At 31.8% G+C, this 27,475-nt stretch overlaps 2 protein-coding genes across 2 annotated transcripts; both read right to left on the minus strand.

Moving 5' to 3' along the window:
• Window positions 1–1,007: 1,007 nt before the first annotated feature.
• On the minus strand, window positions 1,008–1,517 carry LOC119687053. The gene is made up of 3 exons (XM_038101208.1): window positions 1,390–1,517; window positions 1,212–1,331; window positions 1,008–1,152 (listed from the first exon to the last, which is right to left on the minus strand). Exons 1-3 carry the CDS (start codon window positions 1,471–1,473, stop codon window positions 1,030–1,032), a joined length of 327 nt encoding a protein of 108 aa, XP_037957136.1. The 5' UTR covers window positions 1,474–1,517; the 3' UTR covers window positions 1,008–1,029.
• Window positions 1,518–20,219: 18,702 nt separating this feature from the next.
• Window positions 20,220–21,107, minus strand: LOC119689894. Its single transcript, XM_038104823.1, has 2 exons — window positions 21,043–21,107; window positions 20,220–20,988 (listed from the first exon to the last, which is right to left on the minus strand). Exons 1-2 carry the CDS (start codon window positions 21,055–21,057, stop codon window positions 20,536–20,538), a joined length of 468 nt encoding a protein of 155 aa, XP_037960751.1. The 5' UTR covers window positions 21,058–21,107; the 3' UTR covers window positions 20,220–20,535.
• Window positions 21,108–27,475: the final 6,368 nt, after the last annotated feature.

A 27,475-nucleotide genomic window follows, 5' to 3' on the forward strand; every position in this document is an offset into this window, starting at 1 on the left:
ACGATTCTTCTGTGCTTTAATTTGCACAATTATCTCTGAGTATGAATCATATGTGTTGTGTGAAATTATAAACTTTCACCTTTGTATTTGAGGCGAAAGAAATGTTAATGTATTAGAAATTAGAACGGAAAGTATCCAGGATGCAATACCGTGGGGAATAAAATTGAATTTAAATAACTTTTAACTCAAATCAAGAAAAAAAGTTGTTCTCAAGTACAAAACTTTCTTAACTATGGCAGCTACTCTTAGGTTTGAGTAGACAATTGGAGCGTTGGGGATAAGATATATCTCAGTTTTGGAATAATTTTTTGCAATTTTCTTTACATCACATTTTTTAGATTTCGCTGAAAGATCTCATTCGTAATAACTTCAGAATTATTGACTTCAGTTTAAAAGTAAATTGAATTTCTAATAGCAATATCTGCAAGATTGTACCGTTCTTCTTTTGAGTTTTGTGGTTTCAGTATTGGAGTGAAGACAAATGACCAAGCCTCCAGTACTTGTAAAAGTCGCCATTCGCTAGACATACATATTATTTGAAATTTGTTGAAAGGACCTTAAGCCTTGGAGATCTCACTCATGCGTTCTTTCCAACTACGCCTGTCCAATTTAATTTTGAAGACATCTGCAGAGACATACGAAAGTTACATATATGCGCAGTTTATCGTTAGAGTACCTCCACTTTTTTGAATATAGTAGTTGCGAATCTATCGCATCGTAGAGCTACCAGCACTTAAAGTCTTGAACAAGTTCCAGCGCTTCTTTTATCAAGAGTTAAGTGCTCCTTTACTAAGTAAATTATCTCTTCTACACCACTTTTTGAAAACCAGTATTTCAGTTGCCGATGCTACTTCTGCATTAACGGAATAAATAATTTACGCATAATAAATAGAATACATATTAGCGACCCGTGTATTCATTAATTTAATTTTACAAATAATGAGTCCATAATTTACTTGTGTGTTATGCGTTTATTTGAAACAATTAATTTGAAAACATTTATTTGAAATAAGCATTTAATTAAAAAAGTTAATCCACTTTTTCCAAATTTATTTGCGGTGAAGCCTTGACTTCCACAATTTTAAGAAAATTGTCAATGGCTGCATCTAAGGTCCCACCTTCTTCTGTATAATGAAGCATATACGATTCTACCTAAAGTAAATCAAGCATTACTGACACCAGCATTTCAAGTTGGTTGAATTAAAATATACCTGGCGAATTGCTTCCGGTGAGTTTTCCATCGTTTTCAGTAGTTGATTTAAATATATTTGAGGAAAAATTGGAGTATTCTGTAAAAGTTTCCTAATGGCAAGTTTTATCAACGCAAGCAACTATCATAGAAATACGCAGCTATAATTATGCATTAGAAAAATTATAAGCAAACCCTACCTCAATATTTCCTTTAAGATACTCAGCAGAATCTTTTTTATCCTCTGGAGCTTCTTGGTCTGTGGTAGTTTGTGCCTCATCCATATTAAAACTCTATACCAGAAATAATTTAATGTGATAAATTATAACAATTTTTCATGCATTTTTGTAAATGACAAATAAATATATATTAATTTTTCAATGCAGACTTTATACAGATTATGTTTATAACAACAATTTTTATAAGAATAAACTGAAGTGGACATTGACTTAGAGTGTGAAAAATTTGAAAAGCAGGATTTAAATTCCTCAGATCCAATCATACTTTAATTTTTATATTGAATACAACACACGTTAACACACGGTGGGAATAGTTTTATAGTATGTAGAGGTTTGGGTAGTCTCATTTAAATGCAGGGCTTTCTTTAGGAAACCCCTACACCTCCTGAAGTTATAGGTAAATTTGACGACAAAGATCTGATCACCGCTCTACATTGATATTAATTACAAAAACCACGCACGGGATCTAACGGCAACTAGTTCATGCAATTTTTGCATTGACGAGTAATAACGAGTAACAAGAAGTAGACTCTATTTACGTTTGCACAAATTCGATTTCCTAAAACTACTTACTACACATGTTAAAATACCGGCTTCTATATGAAGTCAAAACTAAGTACTCACACGCAATAAATATATTTCTACAATAATATTTGCTACTAAGAAGCAAGTTCACTTATGACTCTTCATAGCGGGTACTGTAGTGTTGGTTCTATGAACTGCACTCCTTCCTGACAGTAGTACGTTAAGTGAAACGGTTGTAACAATTAGTGTCAATATATTTGATATCATTCATCAAGAGTTTTTTTTGTTTTTTTAATATCCAATTTGAATATACAATCTCTCTATATCCAGTAAGTTCATCACAACCAATCTTATCAACTTAACAAAACACGTTAAACAAATCGAAATTCAATTTTTCCCTGTACTACATTTGGACCAAATCAGTCAATATTATTGTCTAATTACGTCATTACGGCTTCTATAGTTTAATCATGCATACTTTGATCTAAATATTTCTACTTTCGCTGCCGGCACTTACATTATTTGCGTCCCGATTTTACTTATCATAACTTTAAAGAACATGAAAATTGAAAACCACTCTGGTGTAAGAATCAATGATTAGAATCAATTTGAGTATGCATTAGTTCTGCTATATGACAATATCTGAAAATTCATGCTCACAGTGAGAAAGGTGATTAAAGATAGAAGTACTTATTACAATTCAAAGCGGTATCTAGAAGGTATCTAGAGTGCAAAATTCAAGTAAAAAGTAAAAAGAATTAGTAGTAGAAATAGAAATAGAGCTAGATGCGGAAAATAGATCGTACTGTAATTATGACCCCACTGCGAGGATTCGGAATATTGTGCGTGTTTCAAAATTCAAGTATCTGGGATGTTCCTTGAATGGGCTTTGAACCCAGAAGTAGTTTCATGCGGTACAAAAAAATATTAAACAATCCAGAGATTAGTCTACTGCTTAGAATTAGATATATAAAATGTTACGTATGGTAAATCTTAATCTATGGAGTAGAAACGTGGACTCTTAAAACAGCCGCAATCAATAAATTGGTGGCTTTCAAAATGTAGTGTTATCGCTGTCTATTGAAAATACCTTGGAGTGATTGTGTTACCAATGAAGAAGTATTCAGAAGAATGCAGCAAGAAAGAGAACTGCTAAAAGCCATGAAAAAAAGGAAAGTAGCATACTTGGGACATATAATACGTGCACCCAAAAACGAAGTATTGCAATATATACTTCAAGGCCGTATAGTAGGTCGCAGAGGCGTTGAGCGGAAACACTCTAATAGGTAAGGAATATCCGCACCTGGACAGGACTTCGAACTATTGGCGAATTGATACACTCTGCGCGATCGAGAGAGCTTTACACAGAGATAATGAACAACATATTGTGAAACGTTTTTTAAATGATGTATGGGTTATAGTTTAATGTAAAATGATGTAGTTGAATGTTTAAAGTTAAATGTCACCTTTTATGATTAGCTATAAGTATTATTAAAGAAAAATAGTATTATTAAAGAATATTACTAAAAAGTATTATTAAAGTATTATTAAAGAAAATTATAGGGAAATAAGCTTATTGTTAATAAATACGACCGCTGACACTCAAATTGAGTAGGCAGTCTAAGAAGAAAAAGTATTTATAGGTTTGTAGGTTTGAAAGTTATTACATTCAACATAATGAAAAAAAAATGACATCTCTCAGCAAATGACTTGCAAAACATATACCATTTATATTATAGAATACTTGCTATATCGAAAAATTATCGTGGAAGAACGCCATAGCAGAAAAATAACTTTTGTTCACATCCTTTACAAATTGGACAAATACTTGGATTAAAAACAAAATATGGTGCATAGTATGATTGAAAGTGAATGGTTTATTAGAGAAATACTACAGACCAAATGAATACATCGAAGGTATTTTAATGGAATGCAAATTAATATGAAGCCAACACATTTTAGAAATGTTTACCCACATACTTTATACGAAATAGCATTCATATTATGCTCAATCGGAAGCCCACTAAAACTAAAAAAAAATTTATTCGTATGAATAGATACACAGATTTTATGACACGAAACATCCAGATGGTAGAGCATATGGAATCTTAGAAGATTTTATAAAAAATTCTCTCCAGCACGGTAAAATTGAGAAATTTTGCAAAAAACACTTACATGGTATATCCACCTCTATAATCTCTAATCAAGACAAATTCTGATTTTTGAACTTTGAAATGCATATCTAGGTCTATCAGCGACTGTAGCGCTTTACCCAAGTTTTTACATAAGATTCGCTGTAAATTATAAGTAAATTATTTACAATCAAAGAACAATATTTGATACGATGATAACCTATGTTAAAGAAAGGGCATAATAAGAAATTTCTTGAAATATGCTTTCATACTTACGCCTTTAAACTTTTCCATTAGTTGCATATCGACTGATTCTTAACGACTACGTTGAGTTTAAGATGTTATTTGTCCGTATATGTATCAATAACAAACAGATCGGTAGCTGTATTACATCTACACCACCTCTTGAATCCATGACTGTGAAATTTACTCATGCAATAACCTTACACATACTTTTAGCAATATTCTTTGAAAATAGTTGGGATAACAATTTTACTAAGTCAGTACGGAAATACTATAAGGCTTGTAGTTGTTTACACTATTCAATAGAGTTTCATTACCAACTACCAAGTATCTTTATAAGTAATCTAACTGTTCTGTTCTTCTGTTTTGAGTTGGTAATATAGCATTACATTCAATTCAAAAAAAAAAAAAATAGAACAAAAACTAATACCTTCTATCTGACTCAATAGCCAGAGGGTTTTTTTATTTATTGTCATAATTACTGTAATTCAGTCAGCATATCGTCTTTCCATATACGTTTGGAACTTCTTTCTCTTGTGAACAGTTGCGTCGCTAGTCGTCAGCGATGTGGACTGCCTCGCGTCCACACGGGCCTCGCAAAAAGTTACCGACTGTGGATTATAAGCACTTAATAAATATTTTGAACAATTTGGTTTCATAATGGCATTAACCATATTCGAAGTGTTCCCGAATGTTTATATAGTAACCAGATTCATGTTCACAGTTCCAGTCAGTATAGCTTTGACGGAAAGAAGCTTCTCAAAGTTAAAATTGATTAAGACGTACTACAAAAGTATGATGATCCAAGAGAGACTATCTCCATTGGAAATTCTATAAATGGGAGCAAAAATAGCAGCTGGCGCAAATTATGATATAATTTTAAAAAGAATTGAGTTAGGCTAAAAGTAGGAAAAATCATTTACTTTAATTTGTGTTTATTTTAAATTGATTAGCAATAAAACTTTCAATCATGATTTGTCGTATTAGTGAATGTAATTTATTTACTTTTACAACTGGGTTATAAAGGGGGTCTCGCAATTCTGATGTCGCCGTGGTGCAGAGTTGGTATAGCTCCGCCACTGCTTGTGAAGATCTACGGATGCCTCTGCTGTGTAATTTTTCGATGTTATTATTTTAATTTTGTAACGCATCCTTTGTCGGTTTGTATTTCAATTTAAATTGAGAACGGTTTTATATCTTGTTTTTTATATCTCTTGTAAGAGTTCAACGTTATTAACCTGATTTTGCAAAATAACTATACTGTTTATTTAACCGGATAACGGTTGACTAAGGCGCGAAGTTTTCTAATAATATAATCAGTCGTGTGTCGCCTGTCAGGACTAAACATTTGTAGTAGTACATAGCATCTAGTATAGTATATAGTGTAGTATAAACATATATTTGAAATATGTTACATGGCAACTCTAATTTGTTTAGTTCGATTTTCGTCACATACATATCATGTAAATTTAAGAAGCATAAAAGAGTGAGTATATCAGTGTCACACAAAAGGAACAATACGTTTTGATTTAATTCTGAGCCACTCGAACATACATTGAAGATGCTTTTATGTTGGGATTAATGAAACACAATTTTGATTTTTGTGACATTTTGTCTCAGCTCTACCGTCCTTCGTTATGGTAAAGTTAAAGCAGTTGTATTGGCGAACGTCCTCTAGTTTTTTAGACGTCGCATATAAGGAAGAATAGTATACTTTTTATATGCATAAAGTTGTACATGAGTAGTTCACTCCCATTAAGTGAGAGTGTAAAAGTCCAATGCTCTACGGACTGAGCTATCCGGACATCTACTGGCTTAGATAAACTTAGCCCCCTAGTACTTAACCTCCTGTTCTTATCCATCTCCCCTGTTTACTGGAATAAAGTTTCCATTTTGCCGTTTAAATCTTCTCCGTTCATTCCTAAGAAGTGGTTTTAGTGGATTAAAATCTCACATAAGTGACTAGAAAAAAACTAATTAGGATGAAGAATAATGATTTCTTTGTAGAATTTCAAATCATTTGCACAAAAAATAGATAGAAAAATAGATAGATAGAAATGCGATATATATATTTTTTATTTCTCTGGTTTGATGATGAGGATGAGGATGCTGTGAAGTGTTGGTATGTATTTATATCAAGAATTTAAGTCCATAAAATTCAATTTGTTTAATGTTTCTTCAGGAAAACTGAAGCGTTCCTTAAACTTTTTAATGCTGTTTTCCATGTAGAAATTTATTTATTATAATTTTCGTTTGCATTCAGTTTTATTGCATTTTATGTTGAACATTTTCCAACGTTGTAAATTAATTTGTATTAACATGTCTGCTGGCGAGAGAAACTTTGCTGCAGCACAATTTTTGCACAGGTAAAAGTGTAAAAATATTAAGCAGAAAATTAAAAAAATAAAATATAAACACAAAATAAAATAAATATGAAACTCACTGCCAATAAAATAAAAACCTACTAAAGTGGAAGCCTTGAACTTTAGACAAGAGCACAAATAAAAAATAATAAACAAAAAGTCTTTACCCATGCGAATGCACCCATCAAGCCAAGTACGAGGGAACTCGAGAAGTGCGAGTGCTGGCTTATCGGCAGGACGAACCTATCGATGTGATATGATGGGATGTGCTGATGAAGTTATGCCAACATTTCAATTCATGGCAAATTAAAACTAAAATTGAGAAAAAACTAAAACTAAAAGTTATAGAGGAAAAGTGAGGTAGCAGGTGAATAGAAGCAGTTGGTTTGGCCGCAAGTCACATTAGAGATTATAAAACTGCTTTGGCATGTTGGCACAAAGGCAAAAACTCTTGTTCGTTACTTACCTGTCTCATATGTTTACACTGCGCTCGTGTGAATGGTATCATTTTATGTGTCATTTGGATCTGTGCCGTTTCCCCACAACACATCTATGCAGTTTGTCCCTAACATCACAGTGGAGTAATGTCAAAAGTCATGATGGGCATATTTGTCTTCATTAATTTTAATATGACAGCAAGCTGTGTGCAGATTTAGAACCTTTGAGTCGTTGTTATTTTTATATGGTTTTGTTTTTCCACTGTTGCCAACACATCTGCTCATCTCTACCCCTTGTATATTGTGTAATCCCGTGCTAACATATTGTTCGGTTGCAATGTCAAGTTGTGGACTGAAGTGTGAAATGTAATTTAATACGTATTTCACCTCTACTTGCACTAAGTTAGTATTTAGCTGCGGTATCATGCATTAGAAATAAATAAACTAAAATATAAAATAAGTAGGAAAATAGAGAAAAATTTAAATGAAAATCCAAACTTTTTTCCATTAGGTACTAGCGAAGGTTATGCACGGTTAAAGCGTGATATTCAATTATTCAACGTGTATTCTGTACTAAAGGCGACTTGCATTACACCCTACCTATTGCTGAACAATCTCTTCAGTGATACTATTTACTTCGTTCTCTTGTACTTGAACAACGAACTGGATATCTTGAATATTTAAAAGTTGTAAGAAGACACCCCGTAATTCATATATTCTATTCTGTTGATAGTGTTCAGACACATGTGCTCACCACAGAGAACGTCAACTGCTTTGAGCACTCAGTAACTATTTAAAGTGCATAATCTGAACAATTCATGAACATTCGAAAGTTTTCAGAAGAGACCCCGTCCTATACATATTCCTTACTTAGTAAGTGTTTGAACAAACCTTAAAACTAAACTTGGTAACAAATAGAATTGAAAAGGCTTGTCTAAAACCGAAATAATAAGAAAAAATATGTTGACATGATACATAGATAGCTCCCTCACCAGTAACGGAGCTGGAGTTGATGTGTATGGACCAGAGAAAAGATACTCGAAAGCACTGAGAATAAACGTTACCATATTTCAAACGAAAATATAAGCGATAGACAGATGCACCAGTTTCAACCTTGAACGCAACTACCGGAACCGTAAAATTGCAATACTGGCTGACAGCCAGGCAGCTATAATGGCACTCATATCCTACCAGATTACATCCAAATTGGTGTGATAATACAGTGACAAGCTGAACATACTTGACTAGAACAATCAGAATCACTTAATATAGATTCCGGAACATGCTGGTGTCCAAGGCAATGAATTGACAGAGAAAGTCACAAGCAGAGGCGCGTCTTCAATAATTATAACCACAGAACCTTTTTGCGGTCTAAGCAAATGAACTCTATCCCTTCCTTTCCTAAAATATTGAACCATTGTTGTTAATTTAAATTGAACTTTATTATGGGAATCAGTAAGTATGGCATTCTTTATAAGTATGGCGTGCTTTATGCGTTGTTTAATTCGAGTTTTGCTGTTCTCCTCCAAATCGAAACTGGCGCACAAAGTCACCCAGAGTCTCCCGGGTACCGCTTCAGTACCAGTCGAACAATTTGTTATCTGGTGCCCTGAGAGTGTGTAAATGGTGCACTCTCTGTACTTTAGCCATACCACAAATCGGTATGGAATTTTCTTAGTGACTTTCAAACAAGCTAGATTCTTGGTTGATATTGGTTTATAGTCTAAATGGTCGAAGTTTGAACTTCGGAGTATTCGCAGTAGTACTCTGTTATGTTTTACTTTCACAAAATTATTTAATGGAATTTTTACTTCTTTTCGATATCATTAAATCTATTATTAGAAAACTATCATACATGAGAGTAATTTCTCTTTCTACAGCTTTATTACTGTAACTGTTCGTAAAATCAAATTGAAGACTGTGAATCTTCTGTAGCCTCCAATGTACATGCTTGGATAGATGAAAAAGAAAGAAATATTTAAATGACGTTGATTCAATTTATGTATTCCAATTCGAAGCTTTTCAACAGCTATTGAGGTAAAAATGCAATGATCATCTGTGCCACCAAAAATCTCAGTAGGCCATATACTCATTTGTTTAGATAGAAAGCTAAAAAATATCTCCAATCTTGAATCTTGAATCTGCAAATCCAAAATTACTTGCAGCTAAACAAAGTTACACTCGTTCACATGAGTAATCAGTTTGAAGAAACTCGATGACAACAAAAAAATTAACCACTTTAAAAAGAAGGACATCTTAACTATCTAAACAGAATTTAAACGTGTTTATGAGATATTCCTTTGTCATATAGGTTTAGTACGTAAAAGCCTTAAAAATAAGTTACTTGATCCAATAGAAAAGATCCATGACAGTTCAAACAGCTCATTCGAGTCAAAAACATAAATGTTGATAAGGTTCTCACCCTAAATAAATATTTTTACAAAGTTAAATTACTCACTGACTTCATGATTGCATATGCTGTTGCTAACTACCACCTTCCAGTGATGAAATCAAACTCTCTTAGTAGGACCTCAATATTTTTATACGATATTCACTTATCCTTAAGTAGCGCTTAAAAAAATTATTTACTAAGGCATGTGACAAGTTTAAGCAACTCGTTTGAGTTTTGATAAGTTTCCCTATCAATATGGATCTCAGCGCAAATTAATAACTGGATTATTCAATGCAAATGATTCTACTAACCACCTACTTTTAAGAATGTAACTAAAGGCTACAACTGTTATTACCAGATCTAGGATCTCAAACCAAAAGATATTGATAAGTCTATTTTAATGACCTTATATCGTTACTACCATTTTGGATATTGTTTATTAGTAATAGTCTACGTGTAATAGACAACTACTACAACATTATATGTGTGGGTGATGAAGTATATTTTCAGACTTTTGAATTCGCTCCATCCAAAATAGTTTAACCTTTAGACAGAACATAACATATATTTATGTACGAGTATTTTAACTAATCTGATGTACTTCAGCGAACAATATATATGAGATATACCTTTTGCCTCGAAGGGTGTCATTATTGTATTGAGGATGGTACTTTAAAACAATCAACCACTAACAGTAGCTGAAGCCAACAAATAGTAAACTGGAGAGTATACAGCATACAGCCTTGAGTGTTGCTGAGTTTCCCTAGAAGGTGTTGGAAAGCGAATTAATTAACTATGTCGCCACATCGCAAAACCATATTTCGCAGCACTCTGAACCAGTCAGCAAAACTGTGAAAATTCGTATTTTATGTGCGTTGGTAAAGACAAAACTGAAACAAAACAAAATTTTAGAAAAATATAACAAATGAGAAAATCCGCAACACTGTGTGTATCTACTGAAATGATTAACGATTCGCAGTGAGTAAAATAACGATATATTAACACTTAACCAAGTTCGTGACAAATTCAAAAACCACAGCAACAACACCAGCAGCGTCAGCAGCACCAGCAATGATGCCAGCAGCAGCATCCAATCTCATCGCAATGCGTTGAGTTGTGTGGAGTTCGCAATAAGTTTAGATACACTGATGAACAGCGATGAACTCTATGGAGCTTAGGCGACTTCACTTCAGTTCAGTCGAATTGAATTGAGTTGAGCTGAGCTGAGTCGAGCTGAGCTGAGTGGAGCTGAGCTGAGCCGGTAACGACATCATTGACAGCAACCTCATCAAACATCTATCTAACCTATATACTTCATATAATTCAGATAACAAATAACAAAGAGGTAGGGAAAATATAATATATATATTTACACACACTCAAACTCACACATGGTCTAAACATTTATATTGTTCCGTATATATCCTAACACCAGTGCCAACCACACTTTGCTAATGCAAATTGTTGTGATGTTGCAGATACAAAATAATAATAACAACAACAGCAACAAGAACAACAACAGTGGCAACAACAAAAAATAATAATAATACTAAGTGTAAAAATAAGGATTCAAAGGGAAGCAACACTGCCTTGCAAAACTGGGTGCGGTTGATAACATATTTTTATGGAGCAGCCAGCAGCTGTAAGGATGCGTGTTGACGTGACTGTGTGCCATGTCATGTCGATAAATCGAATTATTACAGGATATGGAAGTGAAAAAATTCCAATTTTTTATTCAATTTCTCGAAATGAAAGATGGTTAAGTAAGGAATAAAGTCACTGGGAAAAACAGAATACATGAAAGTGTTCCTAAAAAGTTTATTGTGATTCAATAACTTGCGTGGGAGATTACAAGAATTTCAACAACATCCATGAAAAGAATGGAAAAAGTATTAATGAATATATGGAAATAAATTTTCATTTACCCGTAAACAATCATTGAACAGTAAGAAGAAAGCTAAGAAAAAATTAATAAAATTTAAATAAAGTTCAGTAATTAAGAACGAAAAGACTTACCTGCTTTAAGAAAGCAAAGCACTCGACATTTTTATCATATTTTCAGGGTTAGTTAGCAGCAACCAGACTTAACGCTCTGAATTGCTAGATCAGTTCACGGCAGAGTCGGCAGTGAAATTTCTTCTAACAAATTGGATCATAGCGTTTCCCTTTGACTATCTGACTGCAGTGGTTTTCAAAGATAATGATAATTTTTATATGCCGAAGTAGGTCCTGAGTCATACGGCAGAATCGGCAACAGTATTTCTTGTAACAAATTGGAATATAGTGTTTCGCTTTGACTCTCTCACTGCAGTGGTTTTCAAAGATAATGAATATTTCTACCTACCGAAGTTGGTCCCGAGTCATGCGATTGCTGGCCTGTATGTTGCGGTCTACTCGAACAATCATGCTGCATTCAGGTCTAAGCGCTACGTGATGAATGCCGAATAGTTTACAAGTGACAAACAGTCTGAATGTTTCGCAATGTTTAAGTTTGATGGAGACTTTAGACGCTGACGGTGACCACTGATGTCCTCATGCTTTAGACATAAGCTCTTATTGCAACAACGTTTTACATATTAATTGTGTCTTAAGCTATAGTAAACTATAGCTGATATGTTATAGTAAACTGACATATATAATTATCTGAGATGCTCCTCAAATGTTATATTACTTAGACATCAATTACTTAAAAATGGATGTTCAGTCCAATGTAATTGATATAATTCGATAAGACAATACTTAAATTAACTATTCACCTGGAAATTCAGAAAACTTGAAAAGTTCAAGTTTTTCAGATGAGATACTACTGTTTGCTTCATTGTTCATTTCTGATTCATTCGTGAATTATCTCAAAGCTCCAAACTATGAAATGTTGTATGGCTTTAAGTTTCTCTTCAAAATCTAGAATAGATGCAGTTTAGATGGCATTTTTTGCTAATTGTCTTAAATATTGACGAATCAACGGACCAAAAATAATATTGCTAAAATATTGTACAATATAGGGTAGTGCATCGGTACTGCCTTATACAGTGCATTTTCGGTTTGTATCTCTTGGATTTGATAGTTTATTTCTTAATTTTAAAAATAAAAAAAGTCGCTTCGAAATACAGTGTTAAACAAAAGTTGAAACTACCTGAAAAAAATTCCTTCAAAGTCCAAACCTCTATGAAATAATAGTTTAACAGTAGTCGAAGATAGACACTGCTCAATCTATATGAAATTTGAGAGCTATCATAAACTCAATACACAGTAGCGTCTTCGATAGGCAAATACTAAAGCCAATTACAATTATTAAGTGCACTTCAGTGTTTTTAATTAAAACATAAAAAAAGTAATTACATGAGTAATGCAATAAAAACGTCTGGAACAGTCTTTGCGAGTACAAAAATGATTAATTACGGTTTGTTGCATGTTCTTCTTGCATAAATTGTCAACAACATAAAATTAAAAACAAGAAATTAACACCAACGCAATTTCTTTTGTTGCCAGTACACCGCCTGCACGCCTTGCTGCAAGTAAATAATGCAACAGTTGCACTCTGAACATGGATTGCATTACAAACTGATAATGAGACAGCAGCAGAATTAATATTTTCATTAACAGCAACACAGACTGGCATTGCCAATGAAATTGTAGAAAGGTCTTCAGCTCACAATGGACAACGAGCGATAGGCTCTGAGCAATGGTGCAACAAAAGAAGTTCATTTAAAACAATTTACTGAAAATACATATGTATATATTCATGTACATATGTATATAGATATAGATATATACATATTTTTAAAAATTCGAAGTGAATACATAGAACTTATAGTTGGGTACGAAGCAGTGGTGAAACACAAGAATTCTACTTAACGTACAAACCATACGTTCTTGTATTCTATCCTAGTAACAATACAGTATCCCAGTATTGGAGCAAAAATATTATTGAATATTATTTCTATTAATTTGTTAATAAGTCTGTTCCACCATAAAAGTTTTAAAAACTCACGAAGCGCAAATGCACATTTAAAAACTATCGTAGACAATCAATCGTAGACTTGCCTTCTCAGCACTGTCCAGTGAAAACATCTGATTTTTAAAAGAATCCCTAAAAGTATTATCAACTCAACTGTATCCAAAGTAGTGTGCCTTAAGTAGAAATTCCTCAAGAAATTACCACTTTGTCTGAAGAGAGATTTTATTCTATTCTCTTTCTACAAAAGTCTCAACTAGTGGCACCTAATATTGCCGCGTATACATCTGTAAGACAATGATCTGTAAGAGCGGATATTAGCTGAGTAATCGAGTAGCGGATGTAGTCTTCTTGTGAAACGTAGAAGAGTAATTGTACTTCTGTGATATATTTTCAACTAAAGTTGTTTTGATATGGTGCATATTTATTATGTTTACCCATCTTAAATGTTATTGCATTATCTGAAAGTGTAGTGCCCAACAGTTATCCATACCACCAAAGTTGGACAACAATAGCTATTCACACAAGCAGAACAAGTATCTAGCAGAAATAAGTTAAGTTACGAATCTCATTTGAATTAGTTCTTTAAGCGATGTAGAAATGAAAATACACGTAACTCACAGTGTTCACTTAATATACCTTCTGCTCAAAAAGTATCCTGATTTTATTGTTTGTTAACTACTCCTTAAGTAATAGACCTTTTTCAAAAATTTTGTTATGTTGGTACACCCTTTCTCGACATATGGTACAAATTTGAGCGCCCTCTGTCAATTAATTTGTTTACAGCAGCTGTTAATGTGAGACTACCTCAAGTGCATTTAGCAATTTTTACTACAGAAAATTCTTGTTGTACGCGAGTTTTTGACCAAAAACGGCTGTCAATAACACTGTCATCGCTCAGGCTCCATATTCGCCAGATCTGGATCCATGCGACTTTTTCCTGTTCCCGAAACTCAAACTGTCCCTTCGTGGTAAGCGTTTTGAGTCGATTGAATCGCTAAAAGGGAATTCGCTGAAGGAACTAAAAGCCATACTTTCACGGGCCTTCGAAAAGTGTATGGAAGATTGGGTTAAGCGTTAACATATGTGCATCGCTTCATAAGGAGCATATTTTGAAGGAGGTAAAATAAATTTGGAATATAATTTAAATTTGTGTGTTTTATTTACAAATTCCGAGTACTTTTTGAGCAGAAGGTATATACGTATCTGCACAAAAATTAAATACATCACTCAATAAGTTATTAAGAAGACAAAGAACTTTTTTATTAAAATAAAATAATTTCAACAAATTCTATTTTACCCAGTGATAAAGTCCACGTCAAATATCATTCATTCTTTCCCACGCTTCTCCGATGTTCTGATTGCTATCATCTTTTTTGAAGCCAAGTCCCTTTCTCTGTAGAATTCTCTTTACACATGTGAATAGAATAATAATTGTTGGAAGTCAGATTTCGATATTATGATTGTTAGATAAGCTATAATTTTTTTTTATTCAAGTTTTGAGAAAGGCTAATTAAAAAATGGACTAGTAAAAAATTAATTACGTATAGTTGCTAAAAAAGGTGATGTATCAAAAATAAATTTTTCTATGAGTTTCATATTTATTGATGTGTGCTTTTAAAATTAATTTTGATGATTAACTTTCGAAGAAATATACATTAAATCTGAATTTTAACTAATTTCTATTACGTCCAGATTACGAAACCAGATCTACAGATCTAATCTTGTATAATCTTGCTCTTGTATAGCAAATATTTTCAAATTAGAAGTAGATTGATCAGGCCACAAGGATGTCTTCAGAATATAATAAGGCAGTTAGTGGACATGTTTCAAGTTAAGGTATTAGCAGTGAGTGACAGTGTTGTGGTGTAAACATTGAAAAATCTGAATTTGTAAGTGTGAAGAGTTGCCATAGTTATGCAAAACCTTGTACATCAATAAACATTATTTTTAAAATTCTTTATATGTTATCGAATTTTTCAATAGATGCAAATTGATTTTAATTAATAAAATTTTCTTTCTTTAAAAAAATATATATATTTTATTTTATTAAACATCAATTCTGGACATTCAATTTAACATTTGATTCAATTAATTAATATATTTTTTATAACGAAACCATTTGGAATTTTTTTTAGATTCATCTAAGATGACCGAACAATTCCAATTTTTACTTTGTACTGGATTGAATTCACCAATCAAAATTTGGTTTCTTAAATTTCTAAATTATTCTTAGAAGAAGCAAAGAAGTTCACTGTTAAAATTCCATATAATGCAATTTTTGATTCTTTGCCTAAATCCAATACGATTGAACTTCTATATTATAATCCGCCTCGTAAGCGTCTTTAACGTAGCTTGGCGTCAATAGCCAGATGACGTGATCATCAACGAATAGTGTTAGGACATCTCATCGCTAAAGTATTTAAAGTGAAACATTATTTCTTCACTTGCAACATTGTTGCAATATAAAGCATAGGCCTAAGGCTCAGTTGCAAAAACAATACTTATGTTGAGTTATAAATAAAACACGCGTAAGTGTTTATATTTTTGGTTACTATGTAGCCCTTCAAAATGTAGAAAATGATTATATCAGCTATGAATGCTGAAATGTATAAGTGATGTTATTCGGCTTATGTTAAAAGTGAATATTAACTTTCTGAGATTAGAATATTCCAGTAGTGAGGCACAAATTCCAGTAGGTACCACTCGATACTGTTTGGAGTATAAATGGTAATAAATGAGTTTCTAATCTAATATCACATACCGCAAGTATCAGAATTCAAAGCTTTTAATAATTCAGGTTGTCTTACTTACTGGAGTATCATGACATCTATGGTGAAAACATTAGTAAAATAACTGTATTCATACTATAATATGATGGCGGAATTCCTTGGGAACGTTATCATTGCATTAAACTAATACGTGTGTTGAGAACACCGTGGTGTTAAGACTTAAAAGTAGATAATCATGTTAAAAATCTATGGGCTCTGCCCTTTTCTGCGTCAAATAAGGTATATAGTCGATTCCCTGAGAGAACTTGTTTAATTACTAAACAGGATTGTAGTAAGAAATATAATACAGTTTACAATAATGATTTGATCAAACTAAGATATTACCAGTACTATAGTAAAAATAAAATAAGGAATACGTTGGCACGCTTTAACCCATTTTGAACCACCGTGTGGTGCACCACACGGCTAGTTATGAATATATTTTAATATTCAAAAAATATTTTATTATTTTTTATGTATAGATAAAATGAGACTAATCTTAATGGGTTAGAAAGGCGTATCGCCCTTGAAGTAAGAAACTTAGGTGTGAGTTTCACACATAGATAGATATTTTTTAATTATTTCTTAATACTAAAATCTATATCGATTATATATAATTTTGGGACAATTATCATACATTTTTTAATAAATTTGTGCTATCTTGTAAGGTTTTAAAGATATATGAAGTTAAAAATGATTAGATTTCATACATTTTAGACGATTTCCAAAAAATTTATATAAGTAAAAAACGATATAACTGATCTGACCGAAAAAGAACATTTGTTATCTATACAACTGAGGGCAACCCTAATGCTATTAGAATTGGAATAGTACTTCTATTCCTTATGGGGAAGTTCAATTCCTCGAGTCTGCCGACCCAGCACTTACTTCCGTAATACGTGTCCGATATATACATATGCAAACACATAGTAGAGAAGAAGAAGAATCTATTTCCTTTTTGTTGAACCATTTCTAAATGCAGTTTTTAAAAGAAATATATATTTAGTATTTATTAATAATTTTAAAATTTCTTTAATTTTTTTTTTTTTTTTGAAATATTTATATTGTTAAGATATTTTAAAAATAAATAAATTCCCATTAATTTATAAAGTTTCTTAATGTATTTTGTTTTCTTCTCCTTAATCAAGTGGAATCGATTCAATATGTTGGTTGCTTCATTTTATCTGCGATGAACTTAACATATTTTAATAGCATTACATTGTTGTTGCTGCTGTTGTTGTTGTTATATTTACTAACTCATAAGATGTTGTTGTTGGTGATTTTTTTTTCATTCTGCTGTTTTGAACTCTGTTGGTAATTTGGTTGTTGTTAGTGTGATTGCTTTGATCACTTAATTCTTCTGCAATGATTTTATTGCTTCATGCTTATTATGTTTTTATGGTTTTTTCTTGTTGTTGTTTTTGTTTTTGTTTTTGTTAAGTTTAGTTCAATTTTTGTTCAATTATCGTTTAAATCAACTATTGTTTGATGTGCATATGAATGTCAGCGTATGTCAATGTCAGGAAAGAGTATGAAAGTATGCAGATGCAGATGCACTACTCATCGGAATGCTAGCTTCACCCTATAAGCTCATTATAGAGTTTTTGCAAACACACATACCATACATATAAGTAAATGATTTTATTTATATAAACATATGTACGTATGTATATGCATACTTCTGTATCTATTTACTTATTGATATGTACATATATGTATGTATATATGTATGCGTGTGCATAACTTTATGCTTCGTTTACAGCAATCAGTCATGTGATTGACTTGATTTTATCATTAATTTTGATGTCGGACCCCGCATCTTGCGGTTCGCAACGACTCTTCCTCCTTAGCACAGTATTTATTTCAAACAGTGCTGAACAGCAAAACAACAACAATTTCAGCAATAACTCTCTGTAGTGCTTTATTAAACGCTTATAACAACAACAATTTTAATTATTTTCTTTTCTACATAACCCTAAGCACTATGTATTTTTTTATTTAATTTTACGTATTTTATTTTCTTATTCTTATCATTATAAAAGCTCCCACATAACTGTTTTGTATATTATTTTTGCATTTATTGGTTCATTGCTTTGCTTTGTTTTTGTTATTTGTGCTGTTTTTCTTCTTCATTAAACCAGATTTCCATTGGCAGTTAATTTCAAAGGCTTACTGCTTAGTGAGTATATGAGTGTTATGCAGTGTTGGTTGTTGGTTTTGTACATCTGTGTTGTGTGTAATTGTTTTTGTTTTTTTAACTTGCTGTAAGCTTTTTTAAGAATTTCTTTGTTTTATAATTAAATGTTGTTTTAAGTCTACTTTGTTTTTTGTTGTTGATATATCAGCTGTGTAAGCTGCTTCAACTGCTTCAATCCGTTGTTTTTGTTTTTTTATTTTTGTTTTCGTCTTTGCTTCATTTCTTGTAAGTTTATTTTCAATTCCTACCAGTTGTTGTTGTTGTTGTTGTTATTATTATTATTAATGTTTGTTGTTGTTATTTGTTACTCAGAACTAAAAGTTACTATTGTAAGTTAGTATGCAGAATAAAGTGAAGCTTTATTGAAGGGGAAAAAATGATTTACGCGTTCGTTCACCGTTGCTTATAGACCAGCGCAAATGGCAGTTAAAAAGGTTAATTGTTGTATTTATTTGTTACCATTGTTTTTGTTGGTGTTACTAATGTAGCATTTGTTTTTATTGTCGCTTTTATTTTCATTTTTAGAATGGATAATTATTAATAATATTGTCTTTGCGGTCTTAATTCAAACCAATTATTGTCATTGTCATTGCGCATTCTATGCGCTTTTAATAATTAAAAAAAATCAATGTAAAATAAATAAAAAACAGAAAGACAAAAGCAAAAATAAAAACAGAAAGTAATAAAGAATTATAAATGCGACCGTAAATGAAAAAGTGGATGAAAGAACCTAAAGATGAAGGTCGTTGGAAGTAAGAGCAGTAAATAAACTAGGCTGAGACTGTTTGATATAAAAAAAAAATCTAAACGTCAAAAGAACTAAAATCTTTTAAGCTTAACAAAGAGTAGTAATAATCCCTTTAAGCTTATCATTACACATCATTTTTTGTATGGTTAAGACTTCTGTAGAAGTTACGAGGAGAAAGATTACGATCGAACAATTATTATGTCATTACCTTGATCCAAAACTAGTTAAGGTTGTGGAGCAGGAATAGTGGAACGCAGAGCACACAAATCAACTACAATAAACACAGAACCCACAGTTTTCCATGCAAAACTCCAAAAGAGCACTTAAGAGAGTTACAATCAAAATACTCTCAGACAGTCAATCAGTTCTCAAAGCTCTAAACAGTCATACCTTCACATCATAAGTCGTTATACAGTGTAACAATGCAGTCAATCAACTGGCGACCTACAACTAGGTCCCTCTGATGTAGGTAACCGGACCTGAAGGACAAAAAAGCAACGAATAGGCGGTCCTTTACGCCGAAAAAGGAACAAAAGAGTCATTCATCGGTCCAACTCCCTTCTTTGCCTTCAATAAAAAAAAACACAAAACAGGAGATAAAAAAATGGATCCAATAAAGTAGCATTAAATATTAAGGTAATTAAAACCGGCAATTGTCCAACAAAAGGAAATACCGAAAACATAAGCGGTGCTTTATGCGGAGAAAAGCAAACAACCAATTACAAGTGATGTGAAGTATACAAATCACTGAAAATCAAGCGATATCCTATCTTGAGAGAAAAAGTAAGACCTGTCCAAACAAGCCATCAACAATCTTCTGATACAACAAACAATGAAATCATTCAAAACACAAACGCCAACATCCCACAAACATTATCATATGCCCAACTCAGAACAAGCCAGAAATGATGAAAACATTGATAACAAAAATGTCGTATCTTTAAAGACTAAATGAAACCACTTTTAAATTCCACTTAAAAACGTTCGTTTTAAAATGTAATACAAACTATATTTCAATTTCAAACAAAAACTTTTAATTTTTAATAGGGTAATAATAGTTTTTAGTGCAATAAGCTCCTTTTCTAAAGTTTCTGATAGTGAAATATATGATATCAGCTTCACTTCTTCGCGTTTTCAGTGTAGATTAATAAAAAAAATCTAAATCATTCGATTCTATGTTCCAACTCTTATAGTCGAAGACACTGTGATTGTTTTTAAATTTTTCTATTTTTTTGCGTCCATATTTCGAAAAGATGTCCCCACTAAAACACGTTTTTTAATAGTTTTTTTGAAGTTCAAAGAAAATAAGAATTTTCAAACTTCAGCTGTATATCCGTAGTTGAACTACTCCCACAAAATGTTGCCACGTGTGGCCTCCTCGTAACACTCCGCAACTGACCGTTTTAAATATAGACCGGTTGATCTTCCTTTTGTTTTTAGTGAACTCTTCTGTGTACTTCCTCCTGGGTTCTTTTCTGCAAGTGCTTGGACTTCTGAATCAGTGTGAAACAAGAGATCTAAATTTAAATCATCATCTAAAACGTAACGCGACTGTTGAGTTCCTTCCACCGGTATCGAATTTGTAACTGGTTTGGGCTGACCTGCCGCCCTTGAGGCAGGTGGGCCATAGCAAAATGACCTTGAATCAAGAACGAAATCAGATTCATAATCTTTTAAATTCACAACGAATGCCGTATCGGGCAAGGCTTCATCCATTTCCGGTGATGAGTACTCAAGAACAGTTGATATGTCTCCCTTGGCTAGGGCTTCTATTATTTTTCTGAAATTCCTAGTTTTCTGAAATTTATATTTAGTTTTTATGTATTTTTTAAGAGAACTTTAAGAATTTACCTTAGGGGTGTCCATCTTGAAATACAGAAATTTTAATATGTTTTGTGGAAATTTGATAATTATTTTTTTTTGAAAATTTGATAATTATATTTTATGAAATATAAATTGAAATTTAATAAAATTAACTTCAGTTACTAAGTTTTCTCCGAATACTTGTACATATACGATGGGTGTGTGACCAGTCGGTAATAATTATTAATGTATTTTATTTGCCTAATTCTCTCAATTTTTAGTAGCTTCAGTTCAGATTATTTCTCTGATATGAGAGCTTTTTTTATTTTGACGAATACTGAACACACAAAAGTGTTGGTGAATTGGCAAAAATGGACTAAAAAGAATTCCAGATATGGATTCGACACAATTTTCTAAACAAATGAATCATTTCTGAAATAAAAAGAAATTCTGACAATCAATGCCTACACTCTACAACAACATATTAATTATTTGGAAACAGATTTACGGAGTTAATTTGTGGTTGTATTAAAACCAAAGATACCAAAGGACCAAGAAATATGGTAAACAAAATTCACTTTCTAATGATTGAAGATCGTTGAATAGAAGTTCTGATAAATTAAAACCCTCAAGTGGTTATATATATAATCATACGTGATATATATGTATTGACTCAACGTGGATTAAAAACCTATTTGATCACTACTAAACTGTAAAGACAAATATTTAAACGTTATCGCTAATGACAATAAGGTCTGAGTAAATTGAAAGACTTTTGTGCCAGAATAGCTACAATCTTCCCAACAGTCTTGCTTTCGATCTTTTAAAAATCTTTCAAAAGACTTTTAACGATCTTTGCCAGAAATGCCTTCATAATCATCACAATAATAATTCATAAACATTTCATAATACTCCGATAAAAAACCTCCAATCAGAGGAGTGAGCTTCGTTTGATAGTACTCAAAACAAAAAATGAAAATAATTGCAACAGTAGAAGAGGTTATAGCTTTCTTTCTGTTGATATTTAGATAACATCATTTGGATAAAGCACATCAAAATAACTTACATAGTTAAAGCACAATTTACATAGTTAAATTGAAGAAATAAGTTCCCGTAAACGAAAAAAAATAAAATTGGTTCGATCACTATATTACTCTAACTCTATTATAAACAGTTCCAAAGGCAAAATTCATGAAATTTTAGTATAAGGTGTTTCCAGAATTACCGACTCCACATGATTACCAGAAAAATAGCCTTATTATGTTCATCTACATACAAATTTAAAAATTGGCTTAGCGGAAATAAATTCGATTGAATTCGAATGTACTCGTACAACTAATGAAAACTCCGGAGAATCCTACTTACCAGAAGGTACATAAAGTTGAAATGGCGTGCAGCACCTGTGTAGAGCTCCAAGGGAGTATGTCGAAACAATTATTAGTGAATGATTAGTTGACTTTTATTTACTTATTACTGACTTATTAAGCCATCTTCATAGATGAGAAAAGAATTGAAAATGAAAAAAATTACATCAAGACACTGAATTTGATTTAAAATCCCAGAAGATCTGTAGAGGATTGAAAAGAAAAGAAAATAAAATAAAAAAAAAAAATAATAATAAAAAATAAAATAAAAGAAAATAAAAGAAAAGAAAATAAAATAAAATAAAAGAAATAAAACATAAAAGAAAAGAAAAAAAAGTAGAGAAGAGTAGAGGAGAGGAGAGGAGAGGAGAGGAGAGGAGAGGAAGGAGAGGAGAGGAGAGGAGAGAGAGGAGGAGAGGAGAGGAGAGGAGAGGAGAGGAGAGGAGAGGAGAGGAGAGGAGTGCAGTGGAGTGGAGAGGAGAGGAGAGGATATATATTCCAAAACATTTAAGTTTAAGTTTCAAAGTCTTCCTTATTTAGATGAAAGTCATTTAATGAAATTGTATTTTGTATGTTTAGAAGTAATCACCAAACGCAAATGGATATAAGTTTTACATCATTCTTCAAAAAATAAAAATAACATATTCTAAGTAATTGGCAATATATCTGTGATATGCATTTAATATATTATCCTTTTGTATATCCTCCTTATTTGAATATGCTTCCTTCAGTTTTTTAGAATCCGTCTGTCCATATGAATAGCTGGTACATATCATATATATATTTGAAAATTATATGATGAGGATGTGTTGAAAAATCACAAATTTTATGTTATTAAAGTAAATTTAGGCAAGTAATTATTAGGGCAGTATTTTAGAAGTTTTTGAGTAAAGGAAGCAAGTTTCATTATCTACACAACAATAAGATAAATGATAATTTAATCATATTTTGGAAGAAGCCTTGAAAAATACTTTATAGTTATTTATATGCAAATATGAGTGTTATCTGCATAAATTTATATTAATATTTATAAGTTATAATTATATCTAATAAGATTAGTATTATTTGTAATAAAAATTCAATTTACCGTAATTTTTTTTTTTTTTGTTACTAAATATAAATGAAGTAACCGCTATAATCTCATAGACGAAAGCCATGCAAAGATTTTCAAGTTCCCAATCTTCAAGCAAACCTCTAAAACTACCTAAAAACTACGGAAAAAATTAAGTGAAATTAAGAACTAAGCTTTTATTAGTGAAAAAGGGCTTTTTATTTTAAATACCACACGTGCTAGGATTAAGTTACCTTAAGACTTATCCGACTCGAACAAGATTCCCATTTTTATTAAGTTTGGTTATCTATCAGTATACTACTTCAAAATTGGAGCCGGTAAGTCCAAAAAGTAATCCGGCACATAAATGACAGTACAGTCGAAAATATATCAACTATCTATATTATGGATTGGTGCATATTGCTCAGTATTTATTTTTCCGCCATTTTTAAAGTGTACCGGTGACTTTAGTTATCTATAGCGAATTAAATTCGCATCAAAATATAGTATTCTCTACCTAATCCAAACATCACAGTAAACTGGCCATCGAAATGTCCGGATGCAATATTTATTGTAGCTTCTATAATCAGAACAAAGGAAACAAAAAATTTCTTGACTACATTTCTTGAACACAATATATTTTTCCTTTTAACTTAGTATTATTTTTTAATGCCTATTTCTAATTTTTATATATGAATATGAACAACATGCTCTACAATAACAACTGGTACCCACAAAAAAGATTCACTTTCAACTGCAGTGTTTAAACTTATTCTGAACTACATCACAAAGTACCAGAAAAAATAAATCAGTGAAAGTGTCTAGATGGATTTATCATCTGGACCGATGATTAGGACTGCTAGAAAAAAAAGAGACAAGCAAAGTTAATATGCAAATAGACGTTGACAAAACTAAATAGAAGTACGATTATAGCACATAGAAGTGAAAAACCACCAACGACACCACATTTGAGAGGTAAAGAGTTCAAATACATTATAGCACTCTTCACAGAAACTAACTGTTTTGAAGCGGGAAGAAGTTAAAAGTCATGATAGAATCCTATCAAGAACGACATCATCAGGATGGTGGGAAAAGATTCAAGCAAATTTTTAATTTCAATATTTCAATAATGTTAATACTGTATGTCTCCATTTTGTTTGATAATTACTTGTGGCCATAATTGATATCCATTGGTAACCTCGTCTTTGTTTTTGATGCTTACGTACGGATTTTGTATCCTAATGTGCTATTAAAGAAAAAATAATATAATGTATATAATACACTTATATATAAACTTATACTTATAGATACATATACAGTATGACACCGATAAATGGACTTAATACATACAATGGGCTGAGAAAAATTCCATACCTCTTACAAAAGTTGTAATACTTAAATGAGGCAGTTATCATGAATCTTAATTGTCTCTTTATTTGATGTAAAAATTTTAGATGCACTAAATAAACTAAGCTCTATTATTGCAACACCCTCGAATTCTGTTAGTTGCATTAATCGAAGTCATATTGTATATTTATATATGTATGTGTATACATGTCTAATGTAATTAATTAGTTTCAGCCAATTATGTGGAGGATATAATAAGTCCATCTTTAACACAATATTGCAGTAGATCATATTATAAAATCCTTTACTTCTACCATTTTCTTATAAATCTTCAGTCGATTTCATGCAGGCAAACTCATTCTCTTGAAACTGCCATAACTCTTTAAAAAATTCTCTCTTCCAGAAAAATATTTGTTAATGATCAGTTTTTTGTTTCTAATTAAAACGTAATCAGAAACTTTTAATCAACCGTAAAACCTAATTTGATCTACTCCCACAGAGGACATCCCTGCGTTGCCTCCTCGTAATATTCCGCAACTGATCGTTTTAGATTCACATCTATTGGAATTATTCATGACTTTTTACCTGCCAACTGGCCCGGTTTTCTTCTGGTAAATGGTCTAAATCACTAACTGTAACTGAGATTTAACTGAGAATTATCATAAATCCCCACTTTTGAGGTATGAATCTAGTTCAAATCTAGTTTAGAATCACATCTAGAATCTTCTGAATTGACAGTGAGTGACTTTCCAGACAATAGATTCTCTATTTTGATGGACACTATCTTTATAGCTGATGACATCACTTCCATGAATTGGTATTCCAATTATTTGTTTTTATGTTTTATAATAGAATTTGTTGAAATTTATCGTAAAAGCGTCCACTTTGATACATAAAATCTTATTTTGATGAGTGGACGAGTATTAAAAGGCGAAAACACCAAACATTTTTCTTATTTGAAAAATTGAGAATTTTTATTAGAGCTATGTTATACCGATAGTCATGTCACAATAGTCAATTTCCATTTTTTACTACTATTTTGGTACTATTTTAGTACTTTTTTTGTGACTGTATTTATTTTTGTGTAGATATGTTTACATATCCATTTCCGACATTTATGACTGGAAAACACACGGTGGTTACATGATCAAATTTAAATCCAATTTACGCTCTTGCTCAGTATCTCTATTTTTTAATTCACATTAAAACAACAACAATTTTAGATTTGATGGCACCATGACTCAATGTATAACCATGTGTTTCATGGCAACTCATATTTCTCATATCTACACTTCAAATTTTAACAAAACTTTTATCGAAGTAAGCTTGGTTTTATTGGAAAATCCAATGTTATATAAAAAACTTCAGAAATCAATTAAAATATTTTCCGGAAAACAAGAACTCCAAATTTTTAGTTAAATTATATATATATAAAAAAAAATGAGGACTGTTAAAAAACGTAGCCCCCCTAAGGTTCATAAGGTCAAAAGTATTGCACGAGATGTCTTCAGGGCTGAATTTACTTCCATTAAGAGCTCTCGGGGTCGAACAGGATTGGAGATCTTACGAGAAGCTGTAAGTTAAAATAATAAAGATATAAGACTTATTTGCTTAAAATTTTGATTTCACAGGAAATGGAAGAAAATCGCAAAGAAAGGAAAAAGAAGAAAGTTCGGTTTGGAAAATATTGTAAGGACTGCAGAAATAAGAACCCCAATGATTTAAAGGGTATTTTGTGGAAGGGTAAGCCACGAACCCCTTGAGCAGAACATCACAACCATATAAGCATACACGAAAGACTTCATAAACAGATTTGTAAATGACACAATCTACAACCCGGTGACTGGAAAAAACTGCTACTCTGAAGTTTTAAAAACGTACTCGCCCCTAACTGAATCATATAAGAGAAAAGTGCACATTTCTACAAGGTAAGTCTTCTTTTCTTTCGCAAAAGAGTATAAGGCATTCCTTTCTCATATATCTAAAGACTTAAATGTAGAAAAAGAAATTCTTAATGCATACACAAATAGTATCACAAATTATGAATTCTCTTGAAATGTGACACATACCAATGCGATGAACAATAAAAATTTAGAGGTGGATTCGATATACAACAATAGGCGAGTGATCTCATCTATTTAATTCAAATTATCATTGGTATTTCTTTTAAGTGCAAGTTTAGCCTTAAGACAGCAGCATGAATTTTATGCAGATAATATTTAGAAAATACACAGCAAAAGTCGGAATTGTGGTTTATGTTCAAGCATCTACTGAACTTACAACCAATCTGTTACATAGACTTCATGTAAATATAGATTGGTATTATCATAAAGTTACTAAATAAAGAACCTTCTTATTAGCGTCTTTAATACAGAAGCGATTGAAGAGGAGTTAATTAGGATAAATTGTCATATCTAATTAGGATTAAAACCAAAAAGGTGTTAATTATTAAGCATCTGTGAAGGTAAAACACATTCACTTTTGAAGAATCAACTATAAAAATTAGAAATAGAAACTGTGTTAATCGATTTAAAGACAGAGAAGAAAAAATCGTCTCACTGTGATATAAGGTGCTTTATCACTACAGAGAAAATCGACCTGAAAATGATATTAAAAGAAGTCTCTAGGTTGAAGTACGTAATTATAATACACACACAAATTTGTAAGACTTACAAAAGTTTATCCATAAAATGATTCTGATACTGGTAAGTTACACAAA

The sequence above is a fragment of the Teleopsis dalmanni genome, chromosome X, assembly GCF_002237135.1.
Source record: "Teleopsis dalmanni isolate 2A chromosome X, ASM223713v2, whole genome shotgun sequence".
In the NCBI taxonomy this organism is placed as follows: Eukaryota; Metazoa; Arthropoda; class Insecta; order Diptera; family Diopsidae; genus Teleopsis; species Teleopsis dalmanni.

Bases quoted from the DNA above. Each gene is read 5' to 3' on its own strand.
- LOC119687053 (XM_038101208.1), bottom strand. From the start codon at position 1,473: ATGGATGAGGCACAAACTACCACAGACCAAGAAGCTCCAGAGGATAAA. The intron at 1,332-1,389 runs GTAGGGTTTGCT...TTTCTATGATAG, and splicing joins ATCTTAAAGGAAATATTGAG to TTGCTTGCGTTGATAAAACT. The intron at 1,153-1,211 runs GTATATTTTAAT...GATTTACTTTAG, and splicing joins CACCGGAAGCAATTCGCCAG to GTAGAATCGTATATGCTTCA.